Source organism: Balaenoptera ricei, chromosome 2 (genome assembly GCF_028023285.1).
Source record: "Balaenoptera ricei isolate mBalRic1 chromosome 2, mBalRic1.hap2, whole genome shotgun sequence".
Taxonomy (NCBI): Eukaryota; Metazoa; Chordata; class Mammalia; order Artiodactyla; family Balaenopteridae; genus Balaenoptera; species Balaenoptera ricei.
Genome location: NC_082640.1, coordinates 50,842,938 through 50,863,554, shown reverse-complemented (window position 1 = coordinate 50,863,554; position 20,617 = coordinate 50,842,938). Strand labels below are relative to the sequence as shown.

Below are 20,617 nucleotides of genomic sequence, written 5' to 3'. Positions count from 1 at the left end.
GGAATAAACCTACCTAAGGAGACAAAAGGCCTGTATGCAGAAAACTATAAGACACTGATGAAAGAAATTAATGATGATACAAACAGATGGAGAGAGATACCATGTTCTTGGATTGGAAGAATCAACAGTGTGAAAATGACTATACTACCCAAAGCAATCTACAGATTCAGTGCAATCCCTATCAAACCACCAATGGCATTTTTCTCAGAACTAGAACAAAAAATTTCACAATCTGTATGGAAACACAAAAGACCGTGAATAGTCAAAGCAATCTTCAGAAAGAAAAACGGAGCTGGAGGAATCAGGCTCCCGGACTTCAGACTATACTACAAAGCTATTATAGTAATCAAGACAATATGGTACTGGCACAAAAACAGAAATATAGATCAATGGAACAGGATAGAAAGCCCAGAGATAAACCCATGCACATATGGTCATCTTATCTTTGATAAAGGAGGCAAGAATATGCAATGGAGAAAAGACAGCCTCTTCAATAAGTGGTGCTGAGAAAACTGGATAGCTACTTGTAAAAGAATGAAATTAGAACACTTCCTAATACACAAAAACAAACTCAAAATGGATTAAAGACCTAATGTAAGGCCAGACACTATAAAACTCTTAGAGGAAAACATAGGTAGAGCACTCTATGACATAAATCACAGCAAGATCCTTTTTGACCCACCTCCTAGAGAAATGGAAATAAAAACAAACAAATGGGACCTAAAGAAACTTAAAAGCTTTTGCACAGCAAAGGAAACCATAAACAAGACGAAATGACAACCTCAGAATGGGAGCAAATATTTGCAAACGAAGCAACTGACAAAGGATTAATCTCCAAAATATACAAGCAGCTCATGCAGCTCAATATCAAAAAAAAAAACCCAACCCAATCCAAAAATGGGCAGAAGACATAAATAGACGTTTCTCCAAAGAAGATATACAGATTGCCAAACACATGAAAAGGATGGTCAACATCACTAATCATTAGAGAAATGAAAATCAAAACCACAATGAGGTATCACCTCACACCAGTCAGAATGGCCATCACCAAAAAATCTATGAACAATAAAGGCTGGAGAGGGTGTGGAGAAAAGGGAACCCTCTTACACTGATGGTGTGAATGTAAGTTGATACAGCCACTATGGAGAACAGTATGGAGGTTCCTTAAAAAACTAAAAGTAGAACTACTATATTACCCAGCAATACCACTACTGGGCATATACCCTGAGAAAACCATAATTCAAAAAGAGACATGTACCACAATGTTCACTGTAGCACTATTTACAATAGCCAGGACATGGTACCCACCTAAGTGTCCAATGACAGATGAATGGATAAAGAAGATGTGGCACATATATACAATGGAATATTACTCAGCCATAAAATGAAACGAAATTGAGTTATTTGTAGTGAGGTGAATGGACCCAGAGTCTCTTATACAGAGTGAAGTCAGAAAGAGAAAAACAAATACCGTATGCTAACACATATATATGGAATCTAAAAAAAATGGTTCTGATGAATCTAGGGGCAGGAGAGGAATAAAGACACAGACGTAGAGAATGGACTTGAGGACACGTGGAGGGGTAAGGGTAAGCTGGGATGAAGTGAGAGAGTAGCACTGACATATATATACTACCAAATGTAAAACAGATAGCTATGGGAAGCAGCTGCATGGCACAGGGATGTCAGCTCCATGCTTTGTGACCACCTAGAGGGGTGGGATAGGGAGAGTAGGCGGGAGGCGCAAGAGGGAGGAGATATGGGGATATATGCATACATATAGCTGATTCACTTTGTTATACAGCAAAAACTAACACAGCATTGTAAAGCAATTATACTCCAATAAAGAGGTTAAAAAAAAAAACACCAGACATGGGTCACTGTCCACATGAAGCTTGTAGAGGTCATATGATCTTTGCATGAGGACTGCTTTCTTACCACAGCAGTCTGACTTGACTTGGTTTTGACCCTTTCTTCAAAATTCTGAGGTGCTTTAGTTGCAAAGCTGATACACTGGTGTCTTGCCCTCATTTCTGAAGATATTTTTCTCTGGACATAGAATTCTAACTTGGATTCCAACTCCTTTTTTCCCAGCACATTTAGGATATCATTTCACTGACTACAGATTTCATTTGCTGTTGTTTAGAATCAGTCAGCACTCCTTTGAAGATAATGTGTTTAAAATTTTCTCTGTCATTTGTTTTCTGCAGTTTCATTGTAATATGTCTATGTAGAGATTAAAAGCGTTTTTAACTCTGCCTGGGATTTGATGGGCTTCTTAAATCTGAGGACTATAGACTGTCATTAATCCTGGAAAATGCTGTCATTATCTTTTCAAATATTGCCTCTGCCCCATTCTCTTCCCTCCAGGAATGCCAGTTAAATTTAGGCTAGAATTTCTAAACAATCCTCCTTTTCTCTCAACCTCTTGGTATTTTCCACCTTTTCATCTCTTTGTGTTGCATTATAGATAATTTCTTCTTTCAGTTCACAAATTTCCTCTTCAGCTAGGTTAAATATATTTGCAATATGTCTACTAAGATTTTAATTTTGGCCATTATATTTTTTTCATTTCCAGAAGTATTTCATTCTTTTCAAGTCTGCTATATCACTTGTTTTATAATTTCTTGTTTCATACAGACATTTGCAAGCTTTTAAAAAATTAAAACATAGTAAGTGAAATTGCTTATAATCTATGTATAATAATAGCAGTATCTGAAATATTTAGGTATCAGTTTCTGCTATTTCTTGCTGCATTTTGCTTATTGTGCCTTGTTTTCTTTTATGCTTGGTCATCTCTGTATGATAGATGCTCAATGGCCTTGAAAGGTTATTTGAAGATTTTTGATGCCTACAATAAGGTGCATTTATTCAAAAAGGATATATATTTGCTTTATCGAGGTAACTGGGGCACTACTTTTCTCAGACTTCTTGTGTTATATTCCTTTGGCTTGTGATTCTGCACAATGCTGGTACTTATTTTACAACCTCTCAGAAATAGGTTCTCTTTCTTTCTTTTCTTTTTCTCCTCTTTGCCCTATCTGGTCAGCACAAAAGAATTCTCCTGGCAGTCCTTTGCAAGTAGGGAAAAGGCAGTGAGCTTCCCTCTTCCTGAGGTCCCAGCTTGATGTGGGAAGCAATCTATTAGCCTCAGAAACCTAGAAGTAATAACTGTCCTCTTGCCTCTGAATCTACCAAAACCTGAAGCTTAGTTTTTTAACTGTTTTATCCAGATGGGCAAATGATTCAGGGTAGCGAGAGCTTTAAACACTTCTTTACCTTTTAGGTTCTAACATTTTCTTAGATTTTGGCCTGGCATATTCCTTAACAGTTCTTTGATGCTAAAACAAAGTTTTTGTACAACTCATCAAGCGTTTTTAGTTGTCTTCAGTTGAAGAATTGGTCCAGATAATCTGGCCCAACGTTACTGAAATTTAAAAAGTCAACAATTTTAGGAAAAGATGAGCCAAGTGTTTTTTAATGACATCCGTAAAGTTGTTTTTTGATGATTTTTTTTGTTTTTTTTAAAGTTAAATGTTGAAAAGAATTCCACATTTTCCAGAGTTCCACCATCAACTTCCCCCAAAAGAAACAAAGAGCTACTAGCAAATTCCACTCATGGTGAGATACCCAAGAGAAATGAAAATATGTCCATACAAAAACTTGTACACAAGTTTCACAGTAACATTTTCACAACAGTCAAGAAGTGAAACAACCCAATGTTCCTAACTGATGAATGGATAAGCAAAATGTGGTATATCTATACAATGAAATATTATTTAACCATGGAATGAAGTACTAATACATGCCACAATATGGATGAACCTTGAAAACATTATGCTAAATCAAAGAAACCAGTTACAAAAGACCACGTATTATATAACTCCATTTATACGAAATATTCAGAACAGGCAAATCCATAGATACAAAAAGTAGATTAGTGGCTGCCACCATGGTGGGGGGGTGGGTAGGGGAACTGGGAAATGAATGCTAATGGATACCAAGTTTCTTTGTGGATTGATGAAAATATTCTGGAATTAGCGTTCATGGTTGTACAAACTTGTGAATGTTCTAAAAATCACTGTGTAATTTAAAATGGTGAATTTTATGGTCTGTGAATTATATTTCAATAAAAAGAACAAAAAATGTTAATGTTAATCTCAGGTATGTCTATAATACCCACTGTGGTAGCCACTAGCAACACAAAGTTGCCTCACTGAGCATTCAATTTCACATAATGAAAGATACCTGAGGCAATGATTTATAAAAATACCAAGTAGTGTGAAAGTACTTCATGCAGCTTACTAAAAACTTTGGAAATGTTTATTACTATCATTATGAATAATCATCACATCGGAATTTGTACCTATTGAGTCCTATATCCAGGTATATTAAGATTACCAACTGGGAATATACCCTGAGAAAACTGTAATTCAAAAAGAGTCATGTACCACAATGTTCACTGCAGCACTATTTACAACAGCCAGGACATGGAAGCAACCTAACTGTCCATTGACAGATGAATGGATAAAGAAGATGTGGCACATCTTTACAAGGAATATTACTCAGCCATAAAAAGAAATGAAATTGAGTTATTTGTAGTGAGGTGGATGGACCTAGAGTCTGTCATATAGAGTAAGTCAGAAAGAGAAAAACAAACACTGTATGCTAACACAGATATATGGAATCTAAAAAAAAATGGTTCTGATGAATCTAGGGGCAGGAGAGGAATAAAGACATAGATGTAGAGAATGGACTTGAGGACACGGAGAGGGGGAAGGGTAAGCTGGGACAAAGTGAGAGAGTAACACTGATATATATACACTACCAAATGTAAAATAGATAGCTAGCGGGACGCAGCTGCATAGCACAGGGAGATCAGCTCGGTGCTTTGGGACCACTTAGAGGGGTGGGATAAGGAGGGTGGGAGGGAGACGCAACAGGGAGGGGATATACGTATGCATACAGTTGGTTCACCTTGTTATACAGCAGAAACTAACACAACATTGTAAAGCAATTATACTACAATAAAGATGTTAAAAAAAAAAAAGATTACAATGAACAGAACTATATGAAACAAAAGCCAATAGAATCTATGAAAACTTTCTTTATATTGCAAAGGAAACTAGAAAGATAATACAACTTCCCATCTCTGAATAATTTTCTTTTACATAGCAGCCGTTTATTCAGATGAACATAAGCTGACAAACACTATCTCAGAAGGGAGGGAGGGAAGGAGGGAGGGAGGGAGGAAGGAAGGAAGGAAGGAAGGAAGGAAGGAAGGGAAGAAAAAACCCTTCTATGATTAAACAGTAGTCTGCTCTACTATAAAACATGTTTTGGAATGCAAATTAGCTCATATGAAACTGATAAACAGAGAATGATGTCAGTATAATAAAGAAGTCATTTTGGTTCATTGGTGATTTTTCCTAGGAAAGGGGAGCCAGGAAAGAGGGAACAGCATCACAACCTTCAGGAGGAAAGGAGAATGTCCTCCTGACAGCAGGAACATTTATCTGTATTATAAGAAAATTTTAAACGAGGGCTTCAGAGGAGTACTCCCAGCCTTGTTGCAGGTTCCCATGCCCACTTTAATGCTAACCCCCCCTCCCCCCATGGCTCATTGCTACGTTGCCATCTGTACTGTCCTAAAACCCACTATCTCCATCCTAATTAAAGTGTTGCCAGCATTTCTATTCAAGTAATTAATTTGGTGAATTTATCATACCAACTCTTGTAGTCACTAGCTACGCTAAGGTGCCTCACTGAGCAGTTCAAACTATCTTCTCAATTACTAATTAGTTTTAGTTTATGTTGGTGCTCAGAACACAAAGTTGCATAGGTTTTGCAGTCTGTAAAAATTTTCAGGAATGCATAAACTGCACTACACCAGAAGCACTTGTACTTTTTTCTTTTAAAGTCTGTTTACTTGTCTAAAAGTTGGAAGTTATATATACTGGGAGGAGATGTGGAAGATGGGGAGATACTGAAATAAAGGCATCGTCTCCAGTGTTACAGAGCGAAGACAATCACATCCTGTTCATTCTTGAGCTTTATTTCCACTTAAAGATACTTTATGATTTTGTCCTTATTAGCTTTGGGTAACATTTGATGGATTTTTAATAATATCATAAATGAATTAACACTGAAGTGAGTAACACTGCTTTTAGCTCAGTTTTATAGGTCACTATTAAGCCATGTGCTGGATCTGTGGGAATCCACCAGGAAGAATACTAATGCTCTTTCTCAAAGTCTTTGCCTTAAAGGATCTACAGTATTTCAAAGAGATCCAGCGTTCCCCAACCCAGTCTATGGCCTGTTAGGAACCAGGCTGCACAGCAGGAGGTAAGCAGCAGGCAAGAGAGTGAAGCTTCATCTGCTGCTCCCTATTGCTCGCATTACCGCCTGAGCCATCCCCCACACCGGCCTCCGTGGAAAAACTATCTTCCACAAAACTGGTCCCTGGTGCCAAAAAGGTTGGGGACCGCTGAGATAGACCCAAGACTTTCAAGAGAACATTATTTAAGTCTTGGTTTTGTCATTATGTACTGGTATGATCTTGGACAAGTTCTTTACTTTGTTTGGACCCCAGCTTCCTTATCAATTAAATAAAGTACAGAACTAGATCAAGGTTTCCAAATCTTTTCATAACACAAACTCCTTTTCACAATAATTTTGGTCATTCTGTCATTTTTGCATGATAAATAATAATGAAGTGATTTTAAGTAAAAATACTTTAAATTGCTGTATTAAAGGAGATCACATTGTACAGATTATTTATAAAATAATATTCGACCATATTCACATTACGGTCAAATTCTAAACATTTCCTTTTCTACAAATGATGTACTCAAAATTTTTATAGCTCAATTAAGAAAAAGTGTCATGTGTGAATACATTACACACTTTAGAACACAGCCTAAATCCCCACTTTAATCCCTCTTCCCCATTCAAACCAAGTGGAATAGCATTCTTCATCATACAAATCTCAACATTACTAAAAAGCTACCATAATTAAGAGGTGAGGTAACAGTCTATTTTTAAAAGTATAAACTTCTTTTAAAATGTTAATTATCTGCTGCCAGATGAGTATTCTTACAACAACTATTTGACTTCCTAAACTTTTAAACACTTCTAACGGCTGCCCAATGCCTATAGGACAAATAGCAAATGTCACAGCCTGGTATTCAAGGCATTCCATCAACTATACCCAATCTGTTTCTTCCTTACCTTTATTACTCCCCTATGCAAACTCTCTATTCCACAGAAATTTTGTGTATGATGTGAATATTGGTTTATTTTTTTCTATATGTACACTGCATGTATATGCATACTGCATGTATACTCCATGTCTGCCTTAGCTACCTTTATATAAGAGAACTGAAATACAACTTAGACTATAGATATATCTCACTTTTCAGGCATACCCATAACATTGTTAAATACGGTGAGTACTCTACAGCTTTTGCTCTAAATGAGCTTCTAGCTCTAATAGTAATATAATATTTATATGCTGAATGGTTAATATTTGGTGGTAAACATCAAAATCTTCAGATTCTAAGTGCCTTGAATCCATACTGAAGTGTATCCAACAAAGGGACTTCTGAAGTAAGATAATAAAATAGCCACACATAATCCTGTTAGAAAAACAGAAGAAATATGGCCAGTCACCACCATATTCCCAGTGTCCAGTACAATGCCTCATACATGATATCAGTTCAATGAATTAAAAAATGAAGAAATAATGCATTACATTCAATACTTTTACCCTTTTCTCTTCACTACTCTTCAGCCCCTTTCAAAAAAATTACAATGCAATTCTAACAGAATTTACAGCTTGGGAAGTGCAAGAGAGTCAGTAAAACCGCAGGCAGCTATTCTATTAGGCTCTTTCAATAGGCACCCAAACCTTCAGGAGAAAGTCAAGGGTATTATACGTCTCTTCAGAATCTGGTTTACTTCTCAGGTTTTAGCTGTTTCCACTCTCCACTCTTCACACTACACTACAGCTATTCATAGCTGATTTTAATTCCATAAAATAAGTATGCTATACCTCATTTCCTACTTTCCACATAAGCTGTCCCCCCTGACCTACAACACCTTTCTTCTAACCCTTTTTCTCTCTCCAACCCTATCCTTTAAAGGACTCAGGTGATGGTGTCACCTCTAGAGGAAGTTTTCTCTGACCACTCTCCCAATGAACTCCTGTTTATATATCAGCAACATCAATCTCTGATGGAGAAAAACCTGACCTCAAGAAAATAAAAATCACACGCAGAGATGCATAGTTCCTTATAAAAAGCACATAAATGAAAACCAATAATTGTATGATAAATAATAATATTCAAATACATAGCAAAATGAAAAGAGTAAAACTGAAATTGTAAGAGCTATGGTGATTGCTGTGTGAGGTGATGGTGTAGGACATGTGGGAAGAGGAGGAGGGCCATGAGGATTGCGTGCCTCACCCTGTGAATCACCATCCTGCTGCTTCAGGCTCTGTTAGGAATAAAAGAGCAGGGCAGGGGGCTGGAGGTGGAGGAAAGCTTTGTCTTGTCTTCAGATGTTTCATTATTTTTTCCCTTTCCCTGCCGCTCCACTGCAGCCCTGTAAAACATTAGGCAAGCCTCTTAAACACTCCCTGTCTGTTCCATTCCTCATCTGTAACATGGGGAGAAAAAAACTGATTGGCTCAAAAAGGCTCTCTGAGGACATAATAATACTGTCAGAAAACCTAAACATAATCATGCCTCCAAATTCTGTAACTAGATGATCTCAGGAGACAAAAGTCATTTATCTTTCTTTTTTGCTCAGCTGAGGAACTGGAGTCCATCTCTCCACCCATCCCCACCAGACCCACTAAATAGACTCAAAGAAGCACGTATAACCATATAGAATTGAACGAAAGGTCACCCATTAAAAATGTGTTCCCTAGTTTGCAATTCACACCAAATCAGCATACTACTTTGAATTGTTCTTTAGAAGGTCTTAAAAGTTACAATTTGTGCTTGCTCACTGCTTGAAATTATTTCAGAGGATAGTCTTAGGGATAAAAATATTTTAAAAGCTGGATAACCACTGCCAAGAGATTGCATGTTAACTTGAAGCTTTTAGTCTCACTGCACTTGGGACAAGTTACTTCAAGTTAATACAAGATTGCTTAGGCCTCATCTCAGAAGTTTCTGATTCTGTAGGTCTGAGGTGGGGCCCAAGAACTTAGATTTCTAACAAGTTCTCTGGTGATCCTGATGCTGCTGGTCAAGGCACCACACTTTGAGAACTACTGATTTTAAATAATGTACTCCTGGCATGATCACTTTTACTACCAGCTGTTTTTATTTAGTAATTGATAGATGCATCTTATATTGATTCCCTATCTTCCTTTGAGATATTATTTCCAAATTCCTTTGTAATTTGAAAGCAGGGAAGAACTATTAAGACTCAAAAAAGCAGATTTTCTCTTCCTTTAGAACGCAAATTATCATCTTCATTTACCACTGTGCCTCAATTTCCTCAACTACAAAATGGGGATAATTAGAAGGATTCAATAATATAATAAGATAATATAAATAAAAGCCCTGGGAAGAGTATCAGATCATAATAAGTACTTGATAAATGTTGTATATTATTCTTGTTGCAATTACTTCGTTAATTTTCTGTTCATTATTGAGGAAAACTTATTCATGTTTGCTATATGTTATACATTACTGGTATATGTATAAAATCTTATCTATTTATGGTGAAATGTCCCAGAGCTCCAATGGATTCAGTAAACTGGGGAACAAAGGGAGGGGATAATGTTAAAGACCTAGGTTCTAATCCCAGTTTTCCCACTAAATGGCTACATGACTCTGGGCAAGTCATTTAACCCTAGTCTCAATTTCTGCTTCTGAAAAAGCTTAACTTGGATATGAAGATCAAATGAGATAATGCAAGTGAAAAAATAATAATAATTTAAGTACTGTAGTATTCCTGTGGTGAAGAAAATACCTCTATTTGGGAACAGTTCACAAGATATTAGTAAGAGAGATAACTGGCCATGGCCCCTGTATTTACATCCTTAAATGACAGCACAATGATCTGAATCACCACACAAGCTATTTACTGAATGTCCAATGCCACCAAGTCACTATTTTAAATATATAATGCTATTTTAAATATATTATGAGCAGAAATATTTAATATTTCAAATATTATTGCAAAGTGAAAGAAAAGTAAATACAAAAGTAATCTCAGGCATATATTGTGTAGCGGCTGCTAACATCCTCACTTCATGTCTTTAGCATAATTTTTATTTTGATGCAGAACCCTTGTATTGGTTCTAGGCTTTTATTCAGTATAAATTCAAAGTGAATGAATAATGGCAACTAATTAGATTGGTGATTTTCATTTCTAGTTTCTAATACTCCAGGACATATCTAATGTTCTTATAAAATTGCATAATACAGTTCACAAGTTTTAAAATCAATTTACTGAAAAGAAGATTTGGGGGTTATAACATTTTCTTTGTACATTTCAATTAAATTACTACCTTTTGTAGGACCAAACAAAAATCTGCCACCTTTCTTTGTGTCAATGCTTACCAATATAAAAAGATACAATGAAACGAATATATTCCTGAAAAGCAGTACACAAACATTTTCAAATAAAATGTCATTTTAACTGCAGCAGTGATACTCCCCTTTCAAAGAAATCCAGTTATGAAGTCTCTTACAAAGTTTACCCCAATGACAATCTCCTAATTTACCAATGTGTAAATTTCCATTTTCATGTACTTAGCTTTCTCAACACAGGAGATATATACATCCAAGACATTGCAGACCTTAATTTAAAATACCTAAATGCAATTTAAAATATGTAAATGCTGTTGATTAAAAAAAAAAAGCTATACAGAAAAAATTCTTATCAACTATGATTAAAATGTTAAAACTTATTAAAATTTTAAGAGACTAGTTTTAAAATATAAATAATATGAAACAAGGAAAAGCAAAGACAGAAAACACCACTCTGTAGATGTGTTAAAAATACCTGTGGATAAATGTGAGCATCATGTATTCCTCTGTTTATTATCACAATATTCAAATACCAGCTACTTTTACTTTTACTATATTATATTTATTCTATAGTGCTCCCAGAAAACATATTAGATCTAATTCCACAGGCAAAACCATGTGCATCCTTATGCCATGGACTATGCAGATGTGGTTAACAGTACAGGGCACCCATCCCTCTTCTCTCCACAGTACATCCCAAAAGGGCCTGTGTGTAGGATCCAGTAGAATAGAAATACTGATACATCTACAGAAGACTCCATTTTAATATATTCAAGGTTCTGTCAAAGAGTATTTTAGTTCTGGGGGAAAGCAAAATCCTGCTAATTTTAAAGACTAACATATATGCAACAGGAAATGGGTGAATTCAGGTTAGAGGCCTTATGAAAGTTGTTCGTGAAATTTTCAGTTAGTTTCACTGTTGGTCATATTGCATTAAGGAAACACTCTAAAGTAGATCACTTATAGTTGTTCATGCCTCCATTTATTGCTGATGTACTCAGCGAATGAGTACATCATGAGATGGCCCAAGAGTTCGGAACCAATTTGTTAGAGGTTTAATATAAAATCTTCCATTGGTAAAAGTGTATCTCAATGTTTTACATAACTGTAGGTAGGAGAAAAAAAAAAAGTCTCGTGGCTTGAATTAGAAATCCCTAAATAATATCACTTTGCAGAGTCCCTGGCACACAGAAATCCCTCAAATATTTTTGTCAAATGAACAAATACACATCAACAAGTTTGCTTCCAATTACTACAACTGTTTGAAAGGAAACTATACGTAAAAGGAAAAAATACTTAAAATGATATTCTAAAAATATCCTTAAATAAGATATTTGTAAAGCACTTAAAAAGTGGCCCATAGGAAGCTTTATACAAGTATTTGTCATTACTCTTACCCTGTTAATTTAGTTTGGTTCACAACAATCTTGGTAGCTGCATTAGCATAAAGCCATCACCACAACTGATAAAAAGAACTCAGGTATGTATGCACTACTAGTGAGGATGTAGTTGCATCACCTTTACATGTGGAATAAAGACCATCTTACAAGGGTAACCACTACTGTCTTATAATGAAGATGAACTCAGTAAGACATTAACATACAAGAAAGGTGAATTAAGCCTTATTATTTTATCCTACCACAACAAATTAAATCCCTTATAATCCAATGTTTTCTGTCTTGTATTTACATAATGTGTCTTGTATTTATATAATTCAGAACTTCAAAAAGAGCTATTGGTAAGGTTCATGTTCATTTATATCTAAGAAATTCAATTAAAAAAATAAAACATCAAAATGGCAATTGATGGCAATTTGCTTCATACTAAAGCAAACTATAATATAGGAGAGTGCTAAAAAATGTTTGGGATTTACTCTCTTACACTTTGACTGCTGACCACAACAGAGATGAAGACTGAGGTAGTCTGAAAATTCTGTGAGGATTAAATCACACTATATTCTTCATATTCTCTAAGGAAGTAAACTTTAGGCTGTGCGAAGTACCCTCAACTTCCGGGGGCCAAGAACAACAACTGCTGCAATGAAAGAGCAGAGTAGTTAGGGTTAAGGAGGTGATTGCCTTCTATAATGAAACTAGCTTCAATATCTCTTTGTTGACACTATTAAAGTCAACTCTATTTTTTTGTTTGACTTAAGGCAGTGGAGCTTTTGATAAGACACAGAGGTTTTTAAAATAAGATGTCATTGTAAACTAAACACCAGGGATACCTTCTATTTCAAGGAAAGCCCGTTACAAAGTCTCTTTATGAAGCTTACCCAAACCAAGATCCCCTAATTTACAAAATTACGATTCAAAATGCATTATGATACATAACCAGGGAAGAGTCTACTAAGCAGTTTATATGGCACGTAAGTGATAAGATATACCATAAAAGCTAAATGATATAAAATAACTTACAATTGATTAAAACACAGCTGCGCTAAGGGGTTTGGCTAAAGATGTAACCATGTAGTTTAACTGACGTGATCAACAAAAGCAAGATCAAAAGCTTCATAAACACTGAAGTGAGCCACTCAAATAAAATGGTGGGAAAATCAAGCAACAGAGGAATCGTAGCTCTAATTATACTACACTTTTACTTTTCATTTCAAACAATTAATTGCTAAAAAATAAGTACTTTTCTAATAAAAGTAGCAGAATTTTTTTTTTTTGCAGTAACAATCAATCAATTACTGTCTAAAAAGGAATAGTTAAGGCAGAAAAATATAGGGGAAATTTAAAATGCATTTTCAGAACTATAACATAATCCGTGGAGGCAAATAAATCAGATTCCTACACAATAAAATAAAGTATATTTCTCTATCTTAATTTCAATTTCTCAAAATCTAAATTTGGACTTCATTTCTTCTTTTATGGCTTGGTCTGCATCATTTCCCATGATTTCAGTACTTTAACCAAGGAAATCTCTAATTTATTGAAACAGTTTTCTAATATGACGAAACTAAGTAAACATATATGTTTTTTCAAGCAGCAAAAAAAAATCCGTTTCGAACAAAAATAAAACAAAACCTCTAAGTATAAACAAAAAAGATAAAGTAAATAAGAATGCTAATTAAAAATGCTATTAGAAATATACATAGAAAGTTATCTTTTATAAGATTTTTGCAACAGAAAATAGTTGAAGGGGAAAGTATATTGGTTCTCCTTTTTGAAGGTTTTGTCTTAAAACACTTTCTGAATAGATTGAAATCATTCTAAAAAACTCTTTTTCTTTATTTTCACTTAATTAGGTTGGTAGAACTATGAGAGATACCAAAGGGCAACAGATTAAAAAAAATAATGAGGCAATCCTCCCCCCCACAACCAAAGCACTATTAACAAAATAGAGATAATATTTACATCATTTCCTTCCATTTCATTAGTGTTTAAAGTTGTGGGTAGTCACTGAGGTAATGAAATAATTAAGACATGTTAAAACTATAACTTCATACTGTCCAAAGTGATACAGTTTCTTATAACATTAATTTAAAAACTCATACAAAATAAGTAATCATAGATGAAATGTTAGATTATACTGATGTATACAGTACAACAGCCTAGTTTATTTTTTCTCAATGATTAGGATATGCTTATAACATAAATGGGTCATCATATAGCAATAATTAGACCCTTCTAAGAAACAATTCAGAGAAAAGCTATATCTATAACCGATTTATATTTTGAATATAAAAAGCAACCTGACAGTTAAAGTTATTAAATCAAGATTTAATTATTATCTACAATTCAGGCATTACTAGATATATGTTACCTCAACAATATCCGAGTTGGTTCTGCTTTCGTGAGGTTCATTATATTCTGTATACTTGAGAAGAACTTTGTCCATATCAGTGCTGGCATACTGAAACAGTTTGTTAGAGCTGTTGAAAATGATGAGTGCTATTTCACAGTCACAGAGCACACTAAGTTCATAGGCTTTCTTCATTAATCCAAACTTTCTCTTTGTAAAAGTGACCTAGACCAATCCAAAAAAAAAAAAAGTATATTTTTATTACAAGTTATTAGTAGTACTTGAACACAGGCTACCTGAAGATGAGTTCTCTTTTAACACTGAGTCTGATTTCAAAGCTGAAAAAGGTTCCTAGCTTCATACTCCACATGAGTCTTCTTCCCCAGTTTGCCAAAGGCCTACAATCCTACATATATCCTGTACCTCCAAGGGCTCTAATAGAGCAGTCTCCTAAGGAGGCTTCCTTTATCCTTGGCTGCCACTCTGCTGCAGTGGGCAAAGAACCAGAGAAGGAAACAGTTGATCAGTGGCCCCTTATCATCCAGCTTAAAATGGCATTAGAAAACCAAGTCCCATCTCAAGTAATCCATTCATTACTCAGACTTTAATCCCTAAACAACAAAGTACATCCACTAATCTAATTTATATTTCTCCTCCTTCCCAAGCTCTTCTACTGCACCCACTGAAATTCAGTCTAGATCTGCAAATTCCCCAATGTCCTCAAATTCTTCTTTGAATATTTCTTTCTCTAACTGAAACATGTCACCTGAAGCCCTCTCAAATAGAGACTAATTAGTTTGTTTTTAAATACTACATCTCCTGTACTCAAGCGTCTGGAAGATATGTCCTTTTTGCTCCCCATTCTTTCCTTAATTTTCCTTTCTTCTTCTCTAAAAACCCCAGATATTTTGAAGGTCAAGCCACGAAATTTATACCACCCAAAAACTCTCCTTGTGGTGACCCCTGGTCACTCTCCCTCTCCCTCATGCACTGATAAGTATCACATAACTACTTCTCATTCTAATCCTGCTCTTATCTCTGGTGACTTCAGCATCTGTGTAAAAAATTAGTGCAAATACCTTAGCCTCTCAGTTCCTTTATCTCCCAACCTCCAAAATGATCAACCACCACCACATGTCAAGCACTCCTACTGCCATACCTTAACTCTGCCATAAACAATAATCACATCACCTCCAAAATCTCAATTTCACGCATTCCACTTTGCCTTCTATGCAACTCTCCTATTTTGTATTATCTCTCCAGAAATTCTTTAACCTTCATCAAGTCCTCCAATCCATTGACCTCACCACTTTGTTACTATCTACATATTCTCATGCCCTTTCTTCTCTCTTTAGATTCCATGGTCCATCATTATTTTTCACTCCTGTTCTCCTCTACTCTTCTCTCATTAACATACTTGCTTAGCACAGCCCCAACCAAGTACTGACCCCCCATACATTTACCCAATTATCCCTTTATCTTTATGCAAGTAGCTGACAATTACTGGGAACATTAAGTGTGCGTGCACACTCACACCCACATCCCCCTTGTGTTTCTAAACTGATGACCATAAATCTCAACACTTAACACTGCCTGACATTATAACTTGGCTTATTTGTCCCATTATCCCATTCTCCAGGTCAGCTACTTCCTACCTGCTCTCTCTCAAATCAACTCTCCACTGATAACCTTGCCTCAAACCATTGAGAAAACAGAAATAAGCAGCAACTATCTCACTTCCCATCACCAAATCTATCAATTCAATTGTTTCATCTGTACTTTTCCACACTCTCCCTTCTCTGCTGTCATTATTGACATCTCTGTTCCTTTTCCTCTCCATATGCTACACTCTCTTCCCTCATCATGGTTTCCTTCCTATCAGATCAAAGACCACAAGCTTAGAAACATGCTCTAGCATCTCCTCTGACTCCACGCTGCCCCTTCAGTTACGACCCCTTCTCTTCACCTCTCTTTCTGCTCTACTTCAGAGTAAAAATGTTTGAAAGAAATGTCTATAGTTGTTGCCTCTAACTTCTCATCACCTATTCTCTCCTCAACCTTACTGCAATCAGACATCCAGTCCCCAGATTCCACTAAGACTTGTCAATATCATTACAGTGACCTTCAATTTATGTGATTAAAGTCAATGGTCATTTTTTTTTTCTTACCTTACTATACATCTCGTTTGACAAAGTTGACCATATTCTCACTCTTCAAACATTTTCTTTTCCAGTTGTTTATGGCACAACACTGTCCTGGTGTTCCTCCTACTTCAGTGACTGCTTCCTCTCAGCCTTTAGAGCTATATCCTCTTCCTCTGCTCAGCCTCTACCCACTGAAGTGCCTGTGAGCTTTAGACTTGGGCTCCCTTCTCCTCTTTACCCACCCAGTCCTTGCTAGGTAATTGCAGCCAGCCTCATGATTTTAAAAGCAACAAATATGCTCTTTCCACAGTCTTCTCCATTTCAGCAAATGCCATCGTCATCCATTCAAACAAAACCAAATAATATCTAAGAGTTATCCTTGATCCCTGTTATCACAATAATCTACCCTACCAATCCTTCAGCAAATTGTGTTAGCTCCACCTCTAAAACATATCCCAAATCTATCCACTTCTATCTACACCACTATATCGCCCTAGGTTAAGTTACATAATCTCTCATGTGTATTATTTATATAATCACCTTATTAGATTTCCTGCTTTACCTATTGTAACCCACAGTATATTTGCCACATACCTGACAGAGTGATATATTTGAAACATAAATCAAAATGTGTAAGTAGGAGTTTAGAGTTTTTCACTGCACTGAAAGTAATAACCAAACTCATTAAGAAAACAGAATAAATGATCTGGCCTCAAACTACCTTATTTCTCATCACTCCCTCTTACACCCATTATGCTGCACTGGCGTGTGCGTGTGTATACATGTGCATGTGTTTTCCTTAACCACAAGCTACTTTCCACCTTAGGAACTTTGCTATCTTCCCTCTCTGTGGAACACTTTCACACCACATCTTTCTAATGGTTCCTTCCCTCTCCTTTTAAAAATAAATCTCTCATCTTTATTTAATCTTTTAAAGAAGTCCTTACAATATAAATACACAAATATATGACTTTATATGAATGCATACATGGAATATAATGTGTTTTGCTTGCCTATTTTCCCTTGAACCAACATAAACCTCTTAACCCACATTTTCAACTTAGTATTTTTCATTCCACACTTTTGTGTAAGACCATATAATCATATACACATTCAGATGTATACACATATAAGGGATCTTGTCAGCATTTTACAAAACTGGGACTCTTGTCAGTTTTATTTCTTTTACTCATTTAACTACTCCTCGTGGATATGTCTCTAAGTCAGATGGTATAGTTCTAAGGTACTCTTTTGAATAATTTCTTAATTTTTTCATATAAATGTCACTACTCTTTTGCTAGGTGCAAAATAAAAATCTCGTTTCTGTAATATGAATTTTCCTAACTAGTAGTGACTAAACATCTCTTTTTTATATTTGTTGTCATTTGAGATTTGTTTGTTCTAAGCTGCCCATCTTTTGATCATTTTCTTATTTTATAAATTGTTTATTACTTGTCTGAGAGCTCCTTGTACAGGTATATTAACCATGTTTTATACTTTTCCAAATTTCTCAATTATATATTCTTTGTTTACATATCATCTGTCATTTAAAAGTTTTAAATTTTTATAAACTGATTGTATTACTGTTCTTCAAAATCTTAGCAGTTATTATACCGCTGTAAGAATATAGTGAATATAAGAATACCACTATTAAAATATACTATTTTAAAACAATGAAATCAAAATCATTTATATTTTGAGATGCACCCAGATGTACTTGCTGCATTAAAATTTTGAATTCAGCAGAGGTGCAGCTAGAAAATGTTTTTACCATACTCCTAGTAACTGAAGAAAATGACAATCAGCAAAGGAAAGCATTTATTGCAAGAATAATTCCTACTCTAGTCAAAGACTTTCAAAATAAGTAAGATATGAACAAGACATGAGACAGGCAATACTGCTTCAGAATATCCAATAAGCATGCCTGAAGAAAATTCTCTAAAACAAAAACTTAAGTTCACTAACAGGAAAATTAGGACAAACCCTGTTGTCCTTTCCAAAAATACTTATAAAAAATATTTCTCTGAAGTTATCAATTAGAAGGAGTTGAAGATGAAGGATGGAGTTAGTGGAGGAGACCTAGCTTATAACAACCTCCTCTCCTCCATTCCTCCAGCTTACTCCAACTACAGTAAGGTCAAAGAGAGTTTTTTCAGCAACTAGAAAGATTTGCACAAAATACACTTACGTTTCAACAGTGAAGCCAAAGACATAACAGTGAAAACTACAATCTTAATATTTTACTTTCAAGCTTTATAAATTAAATCTTTTTATTTTATCTATAAGTGCTTAAGTCTATTTTTAAACACTCTGGTTTATTGCTAACAATTTATGACAATAGTAATATAAAATTAACTTTGCATTCTTATAAATTTGTCATCCTTTTATATTTTGAAATAATTTCAAACATACAGAGAAGTTTCAAAAAGTAGTACAAGGGAGGAGGTATGGGGATACATGTATATGTATAGCTGATTCACTTTGTTATAAAGCAGTAATTAACACACCATTGTAAAGCAAACTCTAATAAAGGTGTTTAAAAAAAAAAAAGTAGTACAAAACTTTCATATATCCTTCCACCAAATTACCTGTTAACATTTTACCACATTTGCATTCTCTAAACACACATAACTTTTTCTCTGAACCCTCTGGACTAAGCTGCAGGTTATAAGGTCCCTTTGCCCCTAAATACTGTCTTAAAAACAAGGACAAATACAATTATCAAAATAAAAAACCAACACGGACACAGCACTATTATCTAATCTATAAACCTTATTCAAATTCCTCAATTTTCCCACTAATTTCCTTCATAGGGGAAAAAAAAATTTGCTTTTTTTTCTCCCTCTAGCACAGAATCCAATCCAGGATCAGATGCTGCGTTTAACTGCACCCTGTTTAATTTGGAACACTTTCTCAGTCTTTCTTTTTCAGGACCTTGGCACTTTTGCAGAATACAGGTCATTTATATTGTGGTATGTATCTCAATTTGGCTTTGTCTGTTGTTTCTTTCTGATTATATTCAGATTGTACATTTTGGACAGGAATAGTTTAGAAGCAATGTGTCCTCAATACATCTCATGAAAATCCACATATCTATTTACCCCCTGAATAGTATTGTTAGCTTGATTAAGGCAGTGTCTGCCAGTTTTTCTCCCCAGCAAAGCTACTATTTTCCCCCTATAATTAGTAAGTATATTGTGAAGATCTCTATGAAAATATCTTGTTTTCTCATCAAACTTTAACAAACTGATTTTTGCATCCACTGATGAATACTGCCTGAAAAATTATTACCACAATGGTTGTCAAATGGGAATTTTCTAATTCCATTACATTTTCTATCTACATTTACTAACTGGCATTTTACTGTGAGAGTTTTCCTTTCCCTTCATTCATTCATTCATTCATGTCAGCAACAACTCATGGATTCTTATTTTATTCTATGGGTTATAATTCATTCGTATCTTTACTCATTCTGATGTTCAAATTGTCTTTTATTTCAGCAGTGAGAGATCCACTATGTCGGCTTCCTGTGTCCATTTGACATGCTCCCAGTATTCTTTGAACTTCCTGGCACAGTCAAATGTTCCAGGCTCTTCCTGTTCTTTCCCTGCCCCAGCCCTAGAATCAGCCATTTCACCAGGAAGCTCTGATTCCTTTTGGTAGAGAACTGTATTTAGAAACTAAGATATGGAGGATAAGTTACTCGGATGTCACTGTTTCTAGGCCCTCTCAACAGACAGAACTAGGAAATATGTATACGTACACACATACACACACAAACACACTTCAATATGTTTCTGTTTTTATCAAAATATATTAAAATTCATGATACTTCCAATTCTAATTCTACGTCATAGGGTTTACCACAGGCTTCTCCCTTTCCATAGCTCTAACTCCCTTCTCTGACAGTAAGAAACCCAGCTCCCATTATCCACAATACACTTACTTATTTGCTCAATCTTAGATTACATTTTAAGTAGTTTTAAAATTGCTAAGCCACACTATGAAAAACAAACCTACCATCTAGAAACAAAAGGCAGTTCTTTTATCGATACTCTGAAGGACTGGGTCAAGAGATAAATGCATACATAATTTTGGTAAGATATCGTTAAATACCGTCCCCTCAAATGGCTATACAAATCTGTATTCCCATCTGCAATGCACAGGACTGCC

General features: G+C 35.3%; 1 protein-coding gene across 5 annotated transcripts in view; it reads right to left on the bottom strand.

Moving 5' to 3' along the window:
- Positions 1-20,617, bottom strand: part of MEF2A (myocyte enhancer factor 2A) — a 164,821-nt gene that overhangs the window by 62,601 nt on the left and 81,603 nt on the right. For all 5 annotated transcript variants that reach the window (XM_059912600.1, XM_059912597.1, XM_059912596.1 and 2 more), the window contains exon 4: positions 14,322-14,525. In XM_059912600.1, the coding sequence (XP_059768583.1) occupies positions 14,322-14,525 (204 nt within the window). The remainder of the gene's footprint in view (positions 1-14,321; positions 14,526-20,617) is intronic.